The sequence below is a fragment of the Plutella xylostella genome, chromosome 11 (assembly GCF_932276165.1).
Source record: "Plutella xylostella chromosome 11, ilPluXylo3.1, whole genome shotgun sequence".
NCBI lineage: Eukaryota > Metazoa > Arthropoda > Insecta > Lepidoptera > Plutellidae > Plutella > Plutella xylostella.
In genome coordinates this window covers 4,731,212-4,750,221 of record NC_063991.1, presented here as the reverse complement: position 1 = coordinate 4,750,221, position 19,010 = coordinate 4,731,212, and the positions used below count along the sequence as shown (strand labels likewise).

Here is a 19,010-nt window from a genome sequence, read left to right as displayed (position 1 = left end):
CACGCTGGCCAAGTGCGGGTTGGTGAACCCCAACACAAGCAAGCTGTCGGGTAAGTGGGTAACGCCGAACAATCTAATCTATAACCATTTCTTGGTTCTAAAACTTTAGAAAGATGCCGGTAGTGGCTGTATTAGAAAAGGCCTATGTCCAAAAGTCAATGTTTTTTTAATGATAACAAAAAATATTTAATAATTTCATTTTTATTGCCATAAAAAGTTTTTTTACAACTTACTATCAACAGATTATAATAATGTACTTTTAAAATATTATAAAAATGCGTATAACAATCACATGTATAGTGCCACAAACTTATCTGTTCCGGTGAGAGCGAACTAAATTGGTCCATACCTCATTACTTACTAAATGAATTTCATATTGACATAGATTATATGGACCAATTTAGTTCGCTCTCACCGGAACAGATAAGTTTGTGGCACTATAGTTGTTTTTAACCGAAATGCAAATGAGTTTACACAAATAAGTAGCCTTCATAACTATTACAATGTAGTTTCAGAAGGTAAGTAATTTTAAGTCTTTTTTTTAATCTCAGAAACTAAATTGACAGTTGCTGAACGGTTCATCAACAGTCGATGGTCCCGCCAATAGAACGATACGCCGCCTAATCGCGGGACAATCTTATGTTGAACCGTTTTTAACCGCCTGTCTTCTGAACCGTTCAGAATCTGTCAATTTAGTATCTGAAATAAAAAAAAAACAGACTATAGTTACAGAAGGTAATTTAGCTTATTTTTAAGCTACAAAGGCAGATGCATAAGGCATTTGACAGTGCCAAAGAAATGTTTTATGCATAGAATAATGAGTATTCCTTATTCTATGGGTTTATGTGAGTCCAGTCGTCTAGTTTTTGCAGTAAGGCCCGGGTCTCCTATTTACGCCGTAGTTCGCGTCCAGCGTTATGCCGTAGGCCGCGTCACGATGCTCACTATAGAAATGTACTGATGCGGTCTCCCTCACACGCCGACGTTGGCGCGTAGATATAGTGAGCATCGTGACGCGGCCTACGGCGAGACGCTGGACGCGACCTACGGCGGGTAATAGGAGACCCAGGCCTAAGAAGAGAACACCTACGACTAGCTGTCGTTCTGATAGTTTTCAGTCTTCATGTCGTTGAGGCCCAGCTCTTCGTTCTGCTCCTCGGAACGCTCGTAGCGGGTCACTTTCAGACCTGTAAGGGAACAGAAAAAAACACATTAATGTCATGTAAAAAAATTGTTATGAGAAATTTCGAGGTTTGTGTGCAAAGTCGAAGTGGACGTCATGTGTGTGTATATAATATAATAATATGTGGGGCCATCTCACACACGGCCATCCGACACCAAGCTAGGCAGTGCCTGTAATATTATATCGGTATCGGACAGCTGATATATATACATCGATCTACTCAGATACATACATAAATATTATAATTACCTATCCGTCTTAAACCAATATCTGCACCGGCCGATCGAACCCGGGACCTACGGCATTACAGCCAAGGTAGTAACAACCACTGCACCATTCGTTCGTCTAATAAACGTTTTGCCAAATTGGTATAGCAAGTCAAAAAAGGGTAACTCAGGACGTCACCCTAAACAAATTTTAGGGCGAAAATAATTCACCCTGTCCTCCACACACACACACACACACACTAAACGTATAACCGCTCACCGTCGTCCGGCTGGTCGGGACACTGGTCGTTGAGGCTCTGCACGTACGAGTTGCCGGCGGGGTCGTCCAGCACGATGGTCGCGGTTCTAGTCCCGGCCAGGACTTCTTCGAGCTGCTTGATGAAACTGTGGACGGAGAGAGAATTGGGTTAAAGATGTGATATTGGTGAGATGGTATAACATGTACAGATATTTCGAGGTAGTCTGGAAGAAATTACTCACAGTAATAAGGCCACTAATTGTACCGTCTATGTTGTGGATTTCCTTTTGTAATTTATGTATTTGTGTGCAATAAAGTATTATCTATCTGTTTCATTTTTAGTCTGTTTCAACACATACACTTTTCCTGATTGAACTGTTTTGCACGTATTACGTTTCTATGTACTTTACTTTGTGTAATGTAATAATGATGTGGATCAAATAAATGGTATCTGTTCTATCATTATCTTGCCAGAGTTCCTAGTAACTTCTAATAGATGGCGTTGTATGAAGATTTTAGTAGCGCGGTTACTAATATTGAAGATGCTTAGTTTAATTCGCTTTTCGATGCATAATTAGTGTAATTTTGATCTTCCCGGGGCTGTCGGCCAGCTGCTCGGCCGCTACTCGCAGTAGCCCCTCCGCGGTGGTGAAGCGGAGAGACACCAGAGACAGGCGACAGATGGCGTTGTTCGATGATTTTAGTGTTGAGGTTACTAAATATGGTTATAGGGACGCCATTATCGATATTAATTCTTCATTTTGGTGCAAATTTATACTCACGTAAGATTAATGGCTGCCTTACCTTGGTTAAATCCACTTTTGATGGCTGCTTTCCCTTGGTTAAATCCAGTTTTGCTTAGTTTAATCCGGTTTTTGATACATAATTATTGGAATTATGGATATAGGTATGTTATAGTATAGTCCTACCTATCCAACTTCCCGCTCTGTCCCGGCGCGTCGCCCGTAGCGCCAGGGCAGTCGGCGAGCTGCTCGGCCGTGGCTCGCAGTAGCCCCTCCGCGGTGGTGAAACGGCCGCCGAGCGCGCGCCCGCCCACGCTGCAGTCTAACTCGGGGATTGACATGGAGCAGGTTTCTGACTGCGAATAGGAGAGTGAAAATACGTTTTAGGACCATTGGATAGTGTCCCACTGCTGGGCAAAGGCCTCCTTAGAAATTGACCACCATATATACCACATTGAAATGATTGTTTAGTTAGGATGATATTAACTCGTGTCGGGGGAAACGATTTTGATGTAATGCAGATCAAAACTAAGACATCCAATAAAAAATCATTTATCCAAATCCATTACAGTCCCGTAAACGCCATGAGAAGCAGACCCACTTCTGGCGTTTTTGACTGGAAATTAATTTAATAATTCAATGTTTTTAAAAAAACTTATTAGTGCTAAGGGTGGTAAATTTGATAATGAAAACAGTAAGCACATTGAGTCTTTTGTACCTAGTCTAACAATCAAACATTGACGGTTGCTTAGTTGAGTGCATTATGTAGCGTATGATAGAGAAAACAACTCTACGTTACCTTCAGTATATCGCGAGAGAAGTCATCCTTTGAAGCGACGCGAATCTCAAACTTCACTCCCTTGTCTTCGATACCGCCACCGGATTTCACCTGGAAACAAAATCACTTTAATACAGGGTGTTGCAAAAAGGCTATACTGAGCCGAAAGGGGGTGAATCAGGGGGCCATTTTCAAGAACTTTTGTTTTATAAGTTTTGGAAAGTCGCGAAAAAAAAAAAACGAGTAAAATTGTAATATTTGTACAATAAAGAATTAAATAAATAAATAAAAAGTCACGTGACCAATACAGTTACTATGGAAAAGAATTATTTTTTTCGTCTTTCCAAAATTCGTAGAACAAGTTGTTCAAAATAACCCTCGGCTTAGTATATGCTTTTTCCAACATCTTATATACTCGAAAGAATTTAGGATTATCTATGGCTAAATCGTGAAATGTACACCAAGCCGCACTAGGCCAGCGTGGTAGACTAGGCCTAAAACCCTTCTTTCATTGAAAGGAGACCCGAGTCCCATCAGTGGGGACGTGATGGGTTTTGGTGATTGCTAAATCAACCATAGAGTTGGGTTTGATTCCCTACAACAGTAAATATTTCATGGAGTCCAGGATTTCTTAGAAAAATGCTAATATATCCTTGATTAAAATGATAATTGCCTTCCACCATTGATACCTACACGGGTGAAAAGTCTGCCTACCCCAATAGAGATTAAAGTAATGCAAGGTAGGTTCTGTATCATACCTCGTTGGTGCGATGTCCACACGCGTCGCAAGTCGTGGCCATTATCACCACTTCTTTGAAGTGCGGTATATCTGTAACGACACATTTTACATTAGCATAAATTTGTCAAATTGTCAATAGTGGAAATTAGGCGGAAGTGGACGTTTGAGGAAGTGGACCTAATGAACACACTGGACATTTAAGGAAATAGACCTAGAAGTCCGGAAGGAATATTGTGTACAAAGTATATGTGGCCTACACAGATAGTTTGTTATGGTATACACTTAAAAATTAGTAACATAGACGATAGCATACACCCTTGAGGTTGCCATGTTTTTTTTGGGATTCACATATACACTTTTCACATTCATGCTTTTACAGATTCGGTCTTATTGTCTAAAGCAGTTACTTACGGGTAAGCTTCATCCGGGTGTCGGCGGGCGCGTTGCACTCCGGGCAGTTGGTCGGGAATGACATCACCTATTTATAACACAAATATGTCAAAATTTTATTCCATTGTCTAGATTGGACTAAAGCTTTGGACACGGTTCTGTCTATCACTTCAATGAAAAAAACTATAAAGAATGGTGTAGAAAACAGTTCTTTCAAGAATTATTTTGCAACATAACTTTAAATATCCTAACTGTCTAGAATTGAAGTTCGTGAACGCATATGAAAGCAAAGGGTTTAGGCGTTCCTCAAGGCAACATACTAGGACCAGCATATTTTATTTTTTCTTATTTCATCATAACTTAGATTAGGATAGGCATTGAGCTGCAAACCCAAGTGATTATGATATTAACATTTAATAGAATACTAGTATATATTGACCTCGTCTCCCTGCAGTCGGTCGTAGCTGTGCTGCGCGGGGTCCGACGCCGTCAGCAGACCGGTCGGGGGCGCCGTGTCGCCGCGCTAGAAATGGCATACACATACGTTAATTTATTTATAGTATTTTTTAATATTCTCATGCCGCTAGGGCGTTATTTTTACATTGTTGGGGCAGTCAAAGTGCTGATATGATATGATAATGGAGGAGAGGCATCAGACTATACAAATATGCGTTTATTTTTACTACTTGAATACAAGAGTTTTTGTAGCCGGTTACATTGTGCAAACTAGCGCCAGCAAATTAAATTAATTTCGAAAGTATGTCGATAGCGCGAATTAAAAAATATATCTGTAATCAAATAAATATTCCATCACCAATAATATTTATAAAAATATGCATAATTATGTTCACGACTACCTAGTCACGGTAGTTCGGGGGTAACTCGCCAGCGAGCAACCCATTTTTCGCAGTAGAATTGTAGAGAATATTTAATAAAACGCATCAATATCTACCTCATCATGAGTGAACACCCCCAGTAAATGGTTCTGTTCGTCGTTTCTCTTGAACTCTGTGCGAACACAGCGCGGGTCTTTCTGTGGAGCCTCCGGATTTTCCACGAAGCAGTTGCCTGCGGACAAGATATATTTCAAGACTAGATTTTTTATTTTATAATAATGACATATTTATGTATTACATTGGAATCCAAGAAGTAAAACCCACTTGTTTAGTCACCACTTTTCATAAAGAATTTCGCACTTATTCTTCTTCTAAACTTCCACTATCAAGCACTTGGTTTTAGAAGGTTTCACTTGAAATTTGTCATCATTCATTTTAATTTTAGTTAGACCATGAGTGATGAAAAATCAATTACGGTTAGCTAGTCGCGCTAAAACTCCAGAAGGGCTAGTACGGGGCGCATTTAAGACTTAACAAAAGTTTTGCATCGCCGTCACTCACCAGCCTCAAGACAAGAGTGAGCGCGATGGAGAACTTTTGTCACGTCTTATTAGCGCCCTGTGCTACAGGGCCAGAATACAGTAATGTTGCAGAACTTTCAGTTTCGCAGACAGATGTTTGTCAAATAAGCAGTTTTTTTATTGTCAATGTTGTAGAAGGACCTAAATTAATGCTTTTATGTTAAAACTACAACCCTCACCGCTAATATCCTCAATCTCCACGCTGAACCCCTGCTGCAGTCTCCTCAGCGCCTCCAGCCTGCCCACAAACTGCGAGATCTGCGCCGCCGCATATGTTATTCAGAATGACCTTCAAACTCAACATAATCAATGGCTAATCTAGATTTAAATAAAATCTCGGAGGATATTGACATGTTAACGGTGTGTAATTCATACAAATGTTCAACCGATTCATGCCTCAACTTTTTAATGGACAACAGTCACTCATTAAATATACTCCAATTAAACATTCGTAGCGTAAATAGTAAAAATTTTGATTCCTTTCTGGTCCTCTTACAATCTCTACGAAACAAAATTGACGTTATTGTTTTGACTGAATGCTGGTTGATTAAATACAATAAAGTGCCTACTATGTTTGGTTTCCAGGAACATCTAACTAGGAATAATAAAATTCAAAATGATGGTGTTGTCGTTTATGTTAGAGATGGCTTATCCTGTGAGATCAGTGAACCTAAATTTGACGAAGCAAACTGTTTGACTATTAAATTTAACACCCTAAATCTGGCCGTAATATCTATCTATCGATCACCATCCTACAAAAAAGTCGATTGCTTTATAAATGATTTAAACGACGTACTTTTTTCTTTAAAGCAATATCAGAGTATCGCTGTTATCGGAGATATAAACATAGACATAAAAAAAGATAACGTTGATCCTCATTCACATGAATACTTAACACTTGCAGCTTCTCATGGACTTTTACCAGGCCATATTTACCCTACTAGATTAAAAAATTGCCTAGACCATGTTATGCTTAAGTCCAATAAAACATCATCATCAATAGTCCTAGAAACTTACATCACTGACCATGAACCTGTTATTTTGTGTTTTGATGCCAAAAGGTCTTCAACCAAGAAAGTAGTTAAAACATCTCTCCGAGTTGACTATTGTGCTATAAAAAGTCAAATTGACACAGCCGACTTGTCCTCAATCATGAGCATATCTGATACAAATGAGGCAGCTGAGAAACTTGTCTCTACTATTTCGAATATTATAAAAGATAACTCCACGGTAATCAATGTCAGAAAAAGGGACCGAAACATTAAACCTTGGATCACACCGGGACTTCTCAAATGTATTCGAAACCGCGACAAAATGCACTTAAAACTTAAAAATAACCCTACCAATCTCATCATCAAAATAACGTACAGTAGATACCGAAATTTTTGTAATGGCTTAATAAAAAAACTAAGAATTTCATATCAACAGTAACAGTTTACGAAAGCTAAAAACAATCCTAAGGCCACCTGGGAAGTTATAAAAAATATATGTGAAACCCAACTTTCAAAATCATGTCCAGTTGAATTATTAAAAAGCTCACAAAATGTTTCACAATCTGTTAACTCCATTAATAAGTATTTTGTAGACGTTGGTCAGAAGCTTGCTAGCAAAATTCAACTACCAGATCAAGCACCCCCAAATCGGCCTAGCAGGCCTCAGAGCCAACTTAACTCCTTTGCTCTACTAGACACAGATCACGTAGAGATAGAGAAGCTCGTCAAGGAGCTTAGGCATGGCTGTGCGACAGGGTGGGATAACATACCGAGTAGAGTCATAAAATCTTCCGCTCCTAAATTAATCCCCTATATCACCCACATTTGCAATCTGGCGCTAAGTTCTGGAGTATTCCCGTCAGTTTTTAAAAAGGCGCTAGTTCATCCCGTTTTTAAGGGTGGGGACAGGGACAGTGTCAATAACTATAGGCCAATCTCTGTTTTACCAGCTCTATCAAAAATCCTGGAAAGATTACTGAACTGCCGTCTTGTCAGCTACCTCGAAATAAATAACATTCTGGCCCCTAATCAATTTGGATTTAGGTCAGGTCTATCTACCGAAGACGCTGTTGCTTTTCTTACAGAAGAAGCTGTAAAAAGACTGGATGACAGGAAGAAAACTCTCGGTATTTTCCTTGATCTCTCGAAGGCTTTTGACACTGTCTCTGTTCCTAGACTTCTGTGCAAGATGGAAGACATCGGTATTCGTGGCGTGGGGCTAAATATATTTAGAGACTATCTCAATAATAGATCCCAGGCTGTAAAAATAGGACCTTACATTAGTGAACATGAAATTATAACTTTTGGAATTCCTCAAGGTAGTATCCTTGGGCCGACTCTATTCCTGATCTATATTAATGAATTGTGCAATCTTCAACTAACTAACTGTAGCATCTCTTCATATGCCGACGATACTGCCTTGCTGGTTCATGGAGATGACTGGGATAGCACTGTGCACTATGCTGAAAACGCCATTCATCAAGTTATGAACTGGCTTTCTTTTAACTTATTGACCTTAAATTTAGCTAAAACTAAGTATATCGCATTTAGAATGCGAAATACCAAGAGCATTCAACTGGATAACCTTGCCATCGCAGCTCATAACTGTAACAGATTGGGGCTGGATTGTAACTGTCCGTCACTGAGTAGAGTCTCCAATATCAAATACCTGGGAGTTTTTATCGACGAAAACCTAAACTGGAGCGTCCATGTTAAGTCCGTGATAGCAAGGGCCCGAAAAACAATATATATATTTAAAAAACTGCGTGGCTCTGCAGACAAAAATACCTTGATGATGGTATATTTCTCCTTGTGTCAATCCTTGTTCTCCTATTGTATTCCAGTGTGGGGGGGATGTTTTAAAACAACCCTTATTGAGCTGGAGAGAGCGCAGAGAGCTGTTCTGAAAGTTATGCTCAAAAAACCATTTATTTACCCAACGGTAAAACTACACTCAGAACTTAAGGTTTTATCAATCAGACAGCTCTATGTGCTCTCTATCGTTCTTCGTAAGCACACCACAGTGCCATACGTTGGAATGCATAACGTTACCAGGCGCCGGGATGATCTGGTGTGCCCCACTGAGAAAACAAGAACGGAGTTTGCTCGCTCGCAGCACAAAATTGCTAGTGCGCGACTCTATAACGTTATCAACAGACTCTTAAACATTTATCCCATTAACAAGTATGAATGTAAACAAAAAATTACAAATTTCCTTTATAAACTTGATTACTGTAAAACAGAACAATTAATTTCAAATAAAATGAATTTCCTGGACTTGTGCTTGCATTTAGAATTATGAATCAATTGTAATCTGAATCTGCCTAGGACATATATCAATATCTTTAATTATATTTGTAATAACGAATTTTTTTTAAAATAATTAATTGTAAATATCTTGTATTTTTATTTTAACTATTACTTTAATATTTACTTATTATTATTGTAAAACATATTTTAAATTTTAGATTAATTTTTACCTTTGTCTTTCCCTAAAATTCTGTCCGTCTGCTTGCTATTTTGTAATTGTTGCTCAGGCTACGCGATGTACATCAGAAGAACACTGGCTCCTAAGATACAGGTTACCCTAGTTTAGGAGCCAGGGGTCTTATTATACAAAATGAATTTGTTCTAGCCTAATTTATTTTATACCATTAGTAATTATTATTAGTAAGTATTGGAATTTTTTGTTATGTAAACATAATTATTATTGATGTAAATGTAAATTTATGTTATGACTAGCTGTTCCCGCGCGCTTCGCTTCGCCTTAAAAAGTTTTCCCGTGGGAATTCCGGGATAAAAAGTAGCCTATGTTCTTTCCCAGGGTCTAGACCCTATGTATACCAAATTTCATTCAAATCCGTTCAGTAGTTTTGGCGTGAAAGAGTAACAGACAGACAGACAGACAGACAGACAGACAGACAGACACAGTTACTTTCGCATTTATAATATTAGTTAGGATTGTTATTGTTGTAAGGCTTTATGAATAAATAAATTATTATTATTATTATTATACCTTATTCAACCCCTTTCGGCTTACTATACTACTTTTGCAACACTTTGTATTTACCTACCTATATTAAATTTGTCACGAATCACGACTGTCATCCCTGAAGCGGTACTAAAGTACATATAAATAAAATACATAAACCCACACTCTAATATCCACAGACAGATACACACACCCAGATAAGAAAAACTTATAACACCCATCGTTTTCGTCGCGGGTTACTAATACTTTTAGCATAAAGTCTACTTGATTGTAAATTAGTTATAACTTTTTCAGTCTGGCTGTTAGCTCACCACTAATATCCTCAATCTCCACGCTGAACCCCTGCTCCAGTCTCTTCAGCGCCTCCAGCCGCCCACAAACTGCGTGATCTGTGCCGCCGCCTCGAAGTGCTCCGATTGTCTTCACTCTCTCTCTCTCTCTCTCTATCTCTCTCTCTATCTCTCTCTCACACACACACACACACACACACACACACACACACACACACACACACACACACACACACACACACACACACCATGGCGAACTGATTTTCCGCATTTAGCCTCCAAGGTGGGCCATTTTACACACATATACACAGATACGAAAAACTTATTACGTTCCTCGTTTTCTTCGGGGGTTATACATACTTTTAGGATGAAGTCCACTTGATAACTTTTCCTTTCTCAGTCTGGCTGTTATTACATTGTTTTATAGAATCTATATCTACACTAAAAGCGAAAGTTTTCGTATTTACTCACCGCTAATATCCTCAATCTCCACACTAAACCCCTTCTCCAGTGTCTTCAGCGCCTCCAGCCTGCCCACAAACTCCGTGATCTGTGCAGCTGCCTCAGGATGCTCCAAGTGTCTTCACTCTCTCTCTCTCTCTCTCTCTCTCCCTCTCCAGAATGCTGTTCTAGTTTGAATCTGGCTTTAGGCTACTGGACTGTCAACCGGTTCTAAACCAGAGCTATCTTTAGTTTTTGTTTTATAATAAGGGGCTATATGTTATACAGAATAAATTAGTCAACCCCTTCGGCTTTGTAGATATACCAACTTGTTCAGGACTGCCGCAATTCCTACCTAGAGCAGTTAATTAAGTATAAATAAAACCCTCACCACTAATATCCTCAATCTCCACACTAAGCTTTTAGCATTAAGTCCACCCTTTGTACACTTATTTATATATTTGTGCAATAAAGGATTAAAAAATAATAATAATAATAATAATAAACCCTTTCTCCAGTGTCTTCAGCGCCTCCAGCCGCCCACAAACTGCGAGATCTGTGCAGCCGCCTCGGGGTGCTCCGTCTGTCTTCACTCTCTCTCTCTCTCTCTTTCTCCAAATGTCATCCTAACTAATATTATAAATGCGAAAGTAACTGTGTCTGTCTGTTACTCTTTCAAGCCAAATCTACTGAATGGATTTGAATGAAATTTGGTATACATATGGTCTAGACTCTGAGAAAGAACATAGACTTACTTATACTACCTACTACTTTTTATCCCGGAATTCCCACGGGAAAACTTTTTAAGGCGAAGCGAAGCTCGCGGGAACAGCTAGTTACTTATTACTTTTTCAGTCTGGCTGTTAGCTCACCACTAATATCCTCAATCTCCACGCTGAACCCTTTCTCCAGTGTCTTCAGCGCCTCCAGCCTGCCCACAAACTCCGTGATCTGTGCAGCTGCCTCAGGATGCTCCGACTGTCTCCGCTCGTGGTCTTGTAGCAGGCCGGCGATGGCGCGGGAGATTATGCCTTCTACTGTTGTTACTTCTGTGAGGGATTGAGAGAGTTTACATTGAAAATAAGCTTGTGTTAGAAAGGATAAGAGTTGAAGAAATAAGGAGGCAGGCATACTGCTTCAAATAATCTCTATTATACTTTGGCCATAACAAAGTGCAGAGCTAGTGCTCTAGGCCTCACCCTTGTACTAAAAGGCAAATTGTAACTCTTGCTTGCACTGTCATTGTTTTGTGTACCAGTTTTTTTTCTTGCAAGAGGACTTTGTCATCAATACTATCCACTACTTGATATAAGCAGCTTCCAAGAAACACCATAACACTGAGCCCTACATTTATCTCTAATGTCAAATAGATCACCTCCTTTCTGGCTCTGTGCAGGGATCTCAAAGTCCAGCTCAGGTATCTTGACGCTCGTGTAGTCGCTCTTCACCACCTGCCGGTTCAGGTCTTCAGGCTTCTCCACTTGGAGCTTCCATCTGAAACATTTGTGAAATATTGGTAATGTGAAAGGTAGGTTTTCAGGGAAAGATAAGAAATAAATGATTTTTAAAATGCTGTATTTCTGTAAGACAGAAAATAGCCACCATTGGTGTAAGAAAGATAGAAAAAAGCCACCATGTATTTCAGAAGGAGTGGAAATTCTTTGTTTTTTCTTATTTTCAGCTCCCATTTGTAAAACAATAACAAAAGCCTATACACATAATGTATTTTTTATACACTCCTTTTAGGAAATTTAATTGCAATAATTAAATTTTATACCCACATGGCCACACCATGTCTGTTAACTACCCCAGGAGTGAAAGAGATACATAAAGGGCAATTAGGTGTAACTTTCCAAAAAATCATACAACACAAGCTAACCTGACCCCCACATCAGCGAAGGCGCCGCCCGGCTGCACCTCGTTGTTGGCGTACCCGCACTCCTCGCACGAGAACGACATGATCACCACATTCTTGTAGTACGGGATGCGAGTGAGCAGCAGACGAGTCATGCCCTGGAACAGTTATGATAGAAGTGTAAAGTCTGTTTTTTGTAAGATCTATGTGTGTGTTTCATTTTTATGGTCTGTTTTTTAATCTTGGAATCTAAATTGACAGTAGATTGTCTCATGATTAAAGTGACATTTGGCAGGACAATCTATAGTCCAACTATAAAGTCATGACAATAAAGAGTGCGGTTTTGCTAACACTTTTTATCATTATTTACTTACGTTCACATATATTTTAAAAATAAAATACCATTTGGGTTTGGGCTTTTAACGCATTTGTCCTTTAATAAATACAATACATTGATTAAATATGGTCTGTAACAATTATTAAAATCCACTTCTGCTTTCAGGACTTTATAGTTTTACTGTACTCTTGATGAACCATTCAGAATCTGTCAATTTGATAAAAAAAAAACAGACCTTAGTGATGAAACCAATGAAACACTGTCACATACACAGAGATCTTATAAGACTCCTATGAATTACCTCGGTAAAAAAATATAAAGCGATTAATAGTTGCATTGTATAGAGCTTACACATAATAATGTGGATGGTAAAAGCTACATTAGTAAGCCTGTAACATAGAAAATTGTGTTTCATTTGAGGTTATGTTTTGGTTTAGATTTTAATGACAAAATACCGCTTCTACTCAATACCCTGACTGAGCAGATTATCTATGAGATTTCAGTTGTAAATGCCATAGAAATTCTAAAGTAAAATAAGTAAATTAGCTATAAATACAGTACTTTCCAAATCCTTCTAGAATGTTTTGATAAAATGTAACTTACATTTGCGTGGCAATTCATGCACATGGACTCAATTTCTGTGCATTCCGGCTCCGGGTCCTCGGCATTCAGGTCCCTGAACAGCGGCTTTGATTCTACGGCACTCATTTTAAACAACAAAATCTGAATAAATCACGAATAGATTGAACTTATCACGTTCACGTTGACACGATGACTGACGCAAAAACAACAAAAATCCACAGACTAAAATTGTCATTGACAGCTGATAACATGACAGATACGGCCTGACAGCGAATGGACAGTGAACTTGCAGTGAAGTGATAAGGCACTAACTTCCGTTTCCGTCAATTCATATCCCTTCTATATCCGTTGCTCTCAGCGGAAGTCAAGTTAAGGCGGGATTTGGGCGGGACGCGGGACAAAACTTATTTTATGATAGGTAAACAAAAGTTTTGCTACTTTGCACTTTGATGAGGTACCTACATACTTTTCTTTACTTGCCTCTCACTTATATTCCCATACAAAAAAATAAGAAGTGAAATCTAGATAGGTAACTTACAAAACTAATAGTTAAATATATTTAACTACCTACTTGCTACTTTTAAACTTAAATTTAAAATCAAATTCTGATTTTGACTCAGCCACTGATAAAACTTCACCCAGTATTTCCATTTACCTAATATACAAGGAAAATTCGTTAGAAGGGGCCCATAATCTTCAATACAGTTGGGTATTTTTTGTGTCGGTAGAATGTGATGATATCATAGTCAATAACGTAATTCTGACCTTGAGTAAAGCAAATTTGAAGATGTTGAAACCTTGGATGGAAGCCGCTACGATATATTATGATAACAATGACGTCATTTCGTTATTTTAGTCGATTTGTCGCCGGTTAGTTGTTCACTGGTCAATTTAAATATCGCTTTGAGTGTAGAAAGACGTTCGATTTCGACTGTCTTTACATTTTGATCGGATTATCTATTGAACTAACTCACGCATTAGTTAAAATTTCAAGTTAGTTCGGAACCAGTGATTGAAGTGTGTGTTAGAAGTAGAAGTTATAGTAAGTAAATAAGTTAGTTTAAAGTAAGTAAGTGAGTGCTTATTCCTTAATTTGAGCCAAATAGAGATTTTCAAACTTTGTAAGATATTTGTTGTGGTGTACCTATGTAATAACAGTTACTCCGACAGAGCAAATTAAAACTGTATTACCAAATACTTAACGTATGAAATAGCATGCGTTAGAAGTCTTCGCCGATAAACTCACAATACTTACGGTTGTTATTTTATTACGTATAGTACCTATTATGTTTAAAATTGTTAATAGGTAGTAAATTCAATTAAATTTTATAACTGGCATGTGCGGCTAAGGTACCGGGTTTGAATCCCGTCTGACTGTAGGTACCCATTATGTATTGTCAGGTATCGGTATTGTCTATCTATGTACCCACCTATGTCGTTTACAAATTGATAAGAATAGGTTTTCTTTATGCAGGTATTCAACATACCTACCTACTTACTGAATTCTAAACGAGGTTTATGTAAATAGTAAAAATACCTACCTACTATGTGAGGACAATGACATCATTCGTTTGCGATAAAAATAAACTTATTGACCCAGTAATAAATTCTATTCCTGGTAGGTATGCAGCGAATTTCAATGATTCTGCCGAAAAGAAGAGGTGTTATCGTTTTTAAACGACTCAAAAGAAGAAAGTTCTTATATTAGGTACTTATGTGTTTATCCGACTGTTTTAGGCGTTAAATTTAATATATTTCTATTCTCATGGCGAAGTTTTCTTTAAGTTACTTGCATGTGAAAACCGCTAACTACCTTTTTAGTTTTTATAAAACTGGGTAGGTACCTATTAGGAAGCTGACATCCTACATAAACATGTAGGTACTTTTTAGGTTTTTTTTTATCCCGTCTACCCATTGACAAAAGAATAAAGAGAGGACATGCCATATCAACGAAAAAAATGCGCTTACCTAAACTTTGGTGTCAATTAAAATGGCGGCTTTTTTCTTGAAAAATGTAAACAAACAAATTGTTTGACAGCTGAAGTACCTTGTGTTTGGATGTCAATCTTGGTCAATCAACATGGCGACCGATCGCAATGTTGTAATTTTAGGCAAAGACAAAACTACTGTTGTCCTTTTTACGTACGATAACACCAATAAGTTAAAAAGAGACGACGATATATTTTTAAGTACCGATTTTTATGCCAAGTCCTCTTTATTCTTTTGTCAATGCGTCTACCGTTTACTTTGTCATATCATGGACAAAGTCAAAGTCGAACCAAATCTATACGGATAAGCTATGCGTTCTACCTAAAAACTGTTCTTCTATGCTTAATCTACCCCTCACTCTGTATTCCACAGCACAACAATGGGCAACGACAAGGAAGACTCCGGCTTCGGGTTCAAGGACCGCGCCAAGGCTGAAGAGACGCTGAAGCTGCTTGAAGCTCACGACATGAGCTACAGGAAGCTCACTGTGAGGGGCCTGCTACAGCGGGCCAAGCGGGTGCTGACGCGTAAGGATCGTTTATTTACTTTTACAAAAAAAAAAATCAAAATGGGTGTTTAGATGTTTGGGTGCTGGGCTACCCATACCCGTGAAATCCTACTGAAAACTAATGTTATAAAGTCCAAAGTTTGTGTGTATGTTTGTTACTTCTTCACGTCAAAAGGCTGAGCTTTGATTTTTATCGCCGGATCCCCACGGGAAAACTTTTTAAGATGAAGCAAAGCTCGCGGGAACAGCTAGTTTATAATAATAACACCCCATTTTACGTTGGGGGTACAATAACTGAAACAAACACGCAGCCCATGGGACATATATGTCTCCTCTAAGATTGGAGGGTTGTTGCCATGATCGGGCCACGGCTGAGGAGACGCTGAAGCTGCTGGAGTCTCACGACATGAGCTACAGGAAGCTCACAGTGAGGGGCCTGCTGCAGCGCGCCAAGCGGGTGCTGACACGTGAGGATTGTTTACTTATATATCTTTGAGAAAACTAATGAAAATCGATTTAGCCGTTTCAGTGCTACTGTGAGGTTACTACCACTGACCATTAGCAATTAACAGTCCTTAAGCAGCATCGCTTGCCTGTCAAGCATCTGTCAGATCCATACAAGTTACGTCAGATTTAACAAGCGAGTGACCCTGCTTAAGGATTGTTCGGTGGTGGTTACCCCACAAGACCGTGTCTTTGGCGGAACAAGGGTGAGTCTTATAAGTAGGTAGGTATAAGGTTGTCTTGAAAAATCGCTATAAGGCCATTGGCGGAAGAACATTACAACTTCCCAATAATAACGGACCTCCTAAAATGATTTCAGTGACCAAGGCCCCCGAAAAGATCAAGAACATCAAGGAAGCGATGGAGGTGTTCGAGAACTGGCAGGCCGGGCTCGACGGCAGCAAGGATAAGGCAGAGGAGAAAGAGAAGAAAGATGACAAAAAGGCTGATCAGAAAAAGGATGAACAGGTACGGTGGAAAAGATTTACGCTTAAGCTAAAGTAGTGAATAATGTCAATATAGGGACGTAAAGTTCCACTCAAAAAGCCAGTATAGAAACACTCTCTCCTAATATTTACCTACCTACCCTAAAAATGTGCCACTGTCACTCCAACTCAAGAGGATTTCACTGATGGTACAGTCTGGGGCCTGAGGCAAATAATTCTGACCATTCTCAATATAAAATTGCATCCTGAGAGGGATCTGGTTTCTTTGTATAATATATTATGTATGTTTACAAATTCCACAAAAATACAAGAGATAAATAACAAATAACTTCAAAGATCCATTGTCTTTCCCCAGAAAGATTCATCAGGGTCAGACGTCGAGATGGAAGACAAGAAGCCCTCCCTCCCTTCTGACTCCGTGCCAGGTCTCGGCTTCAAGGACCGGGAGACTGCTGAAGGGACTCTGAAGGAGCTGGAGGGCCGAGACCCTGATTACCAGAAGCTGGCTGTTAAGGGGCTGCTTGGACGAGCGAAGAGGGTTTTAACTTGTAAGTATAAGTACTTGAAAAAGCTATTGGACTCCTCTATAAAAGAAAAACATCTAATTCGTCTCAGCAGCCAAATACTTATTGAAGGTCACTGATTTCAATCTCATTCCGTTAGTACTTATATAAAGCTGTTAGTGAAAAACTGTTTAGGCGTAGCTAACACACTCGTAGCGTGGGAAGCCCTCCGGCACCGGACCGACGACTTTAGACAGTTGGCTGGGCTGGATGAGGAATCAAATCAAATTTAAGGAAGGCTGACGAGAGAGTGTGCGCTCCTTTGAAGAGGCCAGCAGTTGACTATTACGAGCTGATAACGATGATTATATTCTTATGAGCCACCTCAAATCAAAATTGGAGGATTCTCCAATCAAATTCTTCTAACCAAACTCTCTCAACTTTCCAGGCACAAAAGACGAGACCAAACTAGCCAACATAAAGGAAGCCATGTCGATATTCGATAAGTTCCTCGACGACTTCGATAGCCAGCACTTGAGCAAACAGAACAACGTGTACGTCGGTCTGAACGTCGTGAGGACCTGCCTGAGGACGGCTGAGGAGCGCGGGCTGGATGTGGAACATCAGGTAACATTGCCTGTTCTTATTCTGACGTAGTGCTTTGGGAGAGGCCAAACGTCCCAGCAGTGGACTGCTACAGGCTGATGATGACGATGATGATATTGATTTCAGTTAGCGGGGATACCTCGACTGAACATAAGCAATCTATAATAATCTTAAGATAAGCGAAACTACTTATGGAATATTGAATTTATTTGTTAAATGGTGGTTAAATTATATATTTGTTCAGTTTTATTGGGAGAATGTACCATCCAATGGTCAGTTGAAGTATTTTATAGATTTTTCATTACCATTAGCAGAAAGCCTTCATCCAGGCCTACAGTGATGTGAACGGCGAGTACAAGCGGCTGAGAACAGTCGCTGAGAAGGAAGGCGGCAAGACCTGGGACATCGTTAGAAACACAGCACTCAAGGACTTGAAGGAAAAGGTACGAAATATATAGGACTTTCATTTGGACGATGTTTTTTTCGGCTACATACGTTTATACCTAAGTAACCATACTTACTGAAACTGTAATAAATGTTTTATTTACAGCATGCAGATGCAGTACTATTCAAAGACAACGATGAACCAACAGACGAACATTTAGAGCTGCTACTTTGGTCATATTCTCCAGAACCCGCCAAAGTAAAGAAATTAATACCAGAGACAAAACCGGAAGCGAAGAAAGTAGAGGGGAGCCGGAAACGGAAATCCGGTTCAGAAGACGAAGAGGAGACACCAAGTAAAAAGAAGAAGTAGAATAGTAGCTCCGTAAAATATCCACTGAGTCGTGTTGATTTGAGTTGCATTTAAAGATTAAAGATGTATAATAAGAATGATTAAACTGAAGTATTAAGTTGGATTTTAATTTTTATTTATAAATAATACTATATTTTTTAAAGGGGGTTTTTACCCCGATTTTTTATTATTCTTACCGTAACTTGCTTTACTACTTCCCCATCCATTGTCCGTTCCACTGTACCAGTGTGAGTCCGGCATAATCGATTTGACATTTCCGCTCCGATGTAAACATTGAAGGGTATTGAACTCTCAATAGAAATACTAAAAACTCCTAAATAAATTCGTTTCTTGACTGAAAAGTGGTGTGCAGAGTGAATTTATAATATCCTCTATAAGTTTCAGTGCATCTGAAAGTGTAAATTTTGTGTTTTTCTGTGAAAGTGTGTTTATTTATGTGTAGGGCGTTGGTGCCGACTTTTGTGTCTATTTTTAAACACAATGAGGTGTTTTA

The 19,010-nt window shown here is 39.0% G+C and overlaps 2 protein-coding genes across 2 annotated transcripts; one reads left to right on the top strand and one right to left on the bottom strand.

Moving 5' to 3' along the window:
* Window positions 1-1,072: 1,072 nt before the first annotated feature.
* On the bottom strand, window positions 1,073-13,408 carry LOC105395489 (zinc finger protein ZPR1). Its single transcript, XM_048624133.1, has 12 exons — window positions 13,226-13,408; window positions 12,310-12,443; window positions 11,806-11,924; window positions 11,303-11,479; window positions 5,251-5,366; window positions 4,738-4,821; window positions 4,320-4,386; window positions 3,928-3,998; window positions 3,191-3,280; window positions 2,578-2,747; window positions 1,670-1,794; window positions 1,073-1,187 (listed from the first exon to the last, which is right to left on the bottom strand). Exons 1-12 carry the CDS (start codon window positions 13,328-13,330, stop codon window positions 1,093-1,095), a joined length of 1,353 nt encoding a protein of 450 aa, XP_048480090.1. The 5' UTR covers window positions 13,331-13,408; the 3' UTR covers window positions 1,073-1,092.
* Window positions 13,409-14,069: 661 nt separating this feature from the next.
* On the top strand, window positions 14,070-18,620 carry LOC105390420. The gene is made up of 9 exons (XM_048624030.1): window positions 14,070-14,236; window positions 15,446-15,449; window positions 15,564-15,720; window positions 16,525-16,673; window positions 16,904-16,910; window positions 17,011-17,199; window positions 17,603-17,781; window positions 18,075-18,203; window positions 18,311-18,620. Exons 3-9 carry the CDS (start codon window positions 15,573-15,575, stop codon window positions 18,515-18,517), a joined length of 1,008 nt encoding a protein of 335 aa, XP_048479987.1. The 5' UTR covers window positions 14,070-14,236; window positions 15,446-15,449; window positions 15,564-15,572; the 3' UTR covers window positions 18,518-18,620.
* Window positions 18,621-19,010: the final 390 nt, after the last annotated feature.

Excerpts from the sequence above, each read along its gene's own strand:
- LOC105395489 (XM_048624133.1), bottom strand. The coding sequence starts at position 13,330 with ATGAGTGCCGTAGAATCAAAGCCGCTGTTCAGGGACCTGAATGCCGAG. Across the intron at positions 11,480-11,805 it reads TGCACAGAGCCAGAAAGGAG|AAGTAACAACAGTAGAAGGC; the intron begins GTGATCTATTTG and ends AATCCCTCACAG. Across the intron at positions 3,281-3,927 it reads GTGGACATCGCACCAACGAG|GTGAAATCCGGTGGCGGTAT; the intron begins GTATGATACAGA and ends TTTTGTTTCCAG.
- LOC105390420 (XM_048624030.1), top strand. The coding sequence starts at position 15,573 with ATGGGCAACGACAAGGAAGACTCCGGCTTCGGGTTCAAGGACCGCGCC. Across the intron at positions 15,721-16,524 it reads GGCCAAGCGGGTGCTGACGC|TGACCAAGGCCCCCGAAAAG; the intron begins GTAAGGATCGTT and ends AAATGATTTCAG. Across the intron at positions 17,782-18,074 it reads GGCTGGATGTGGAACATCAG|AAAGCCTTCATCCAGGCCTA; the intron begins GTAACATTGCCT and ends TACCATTAGCAG.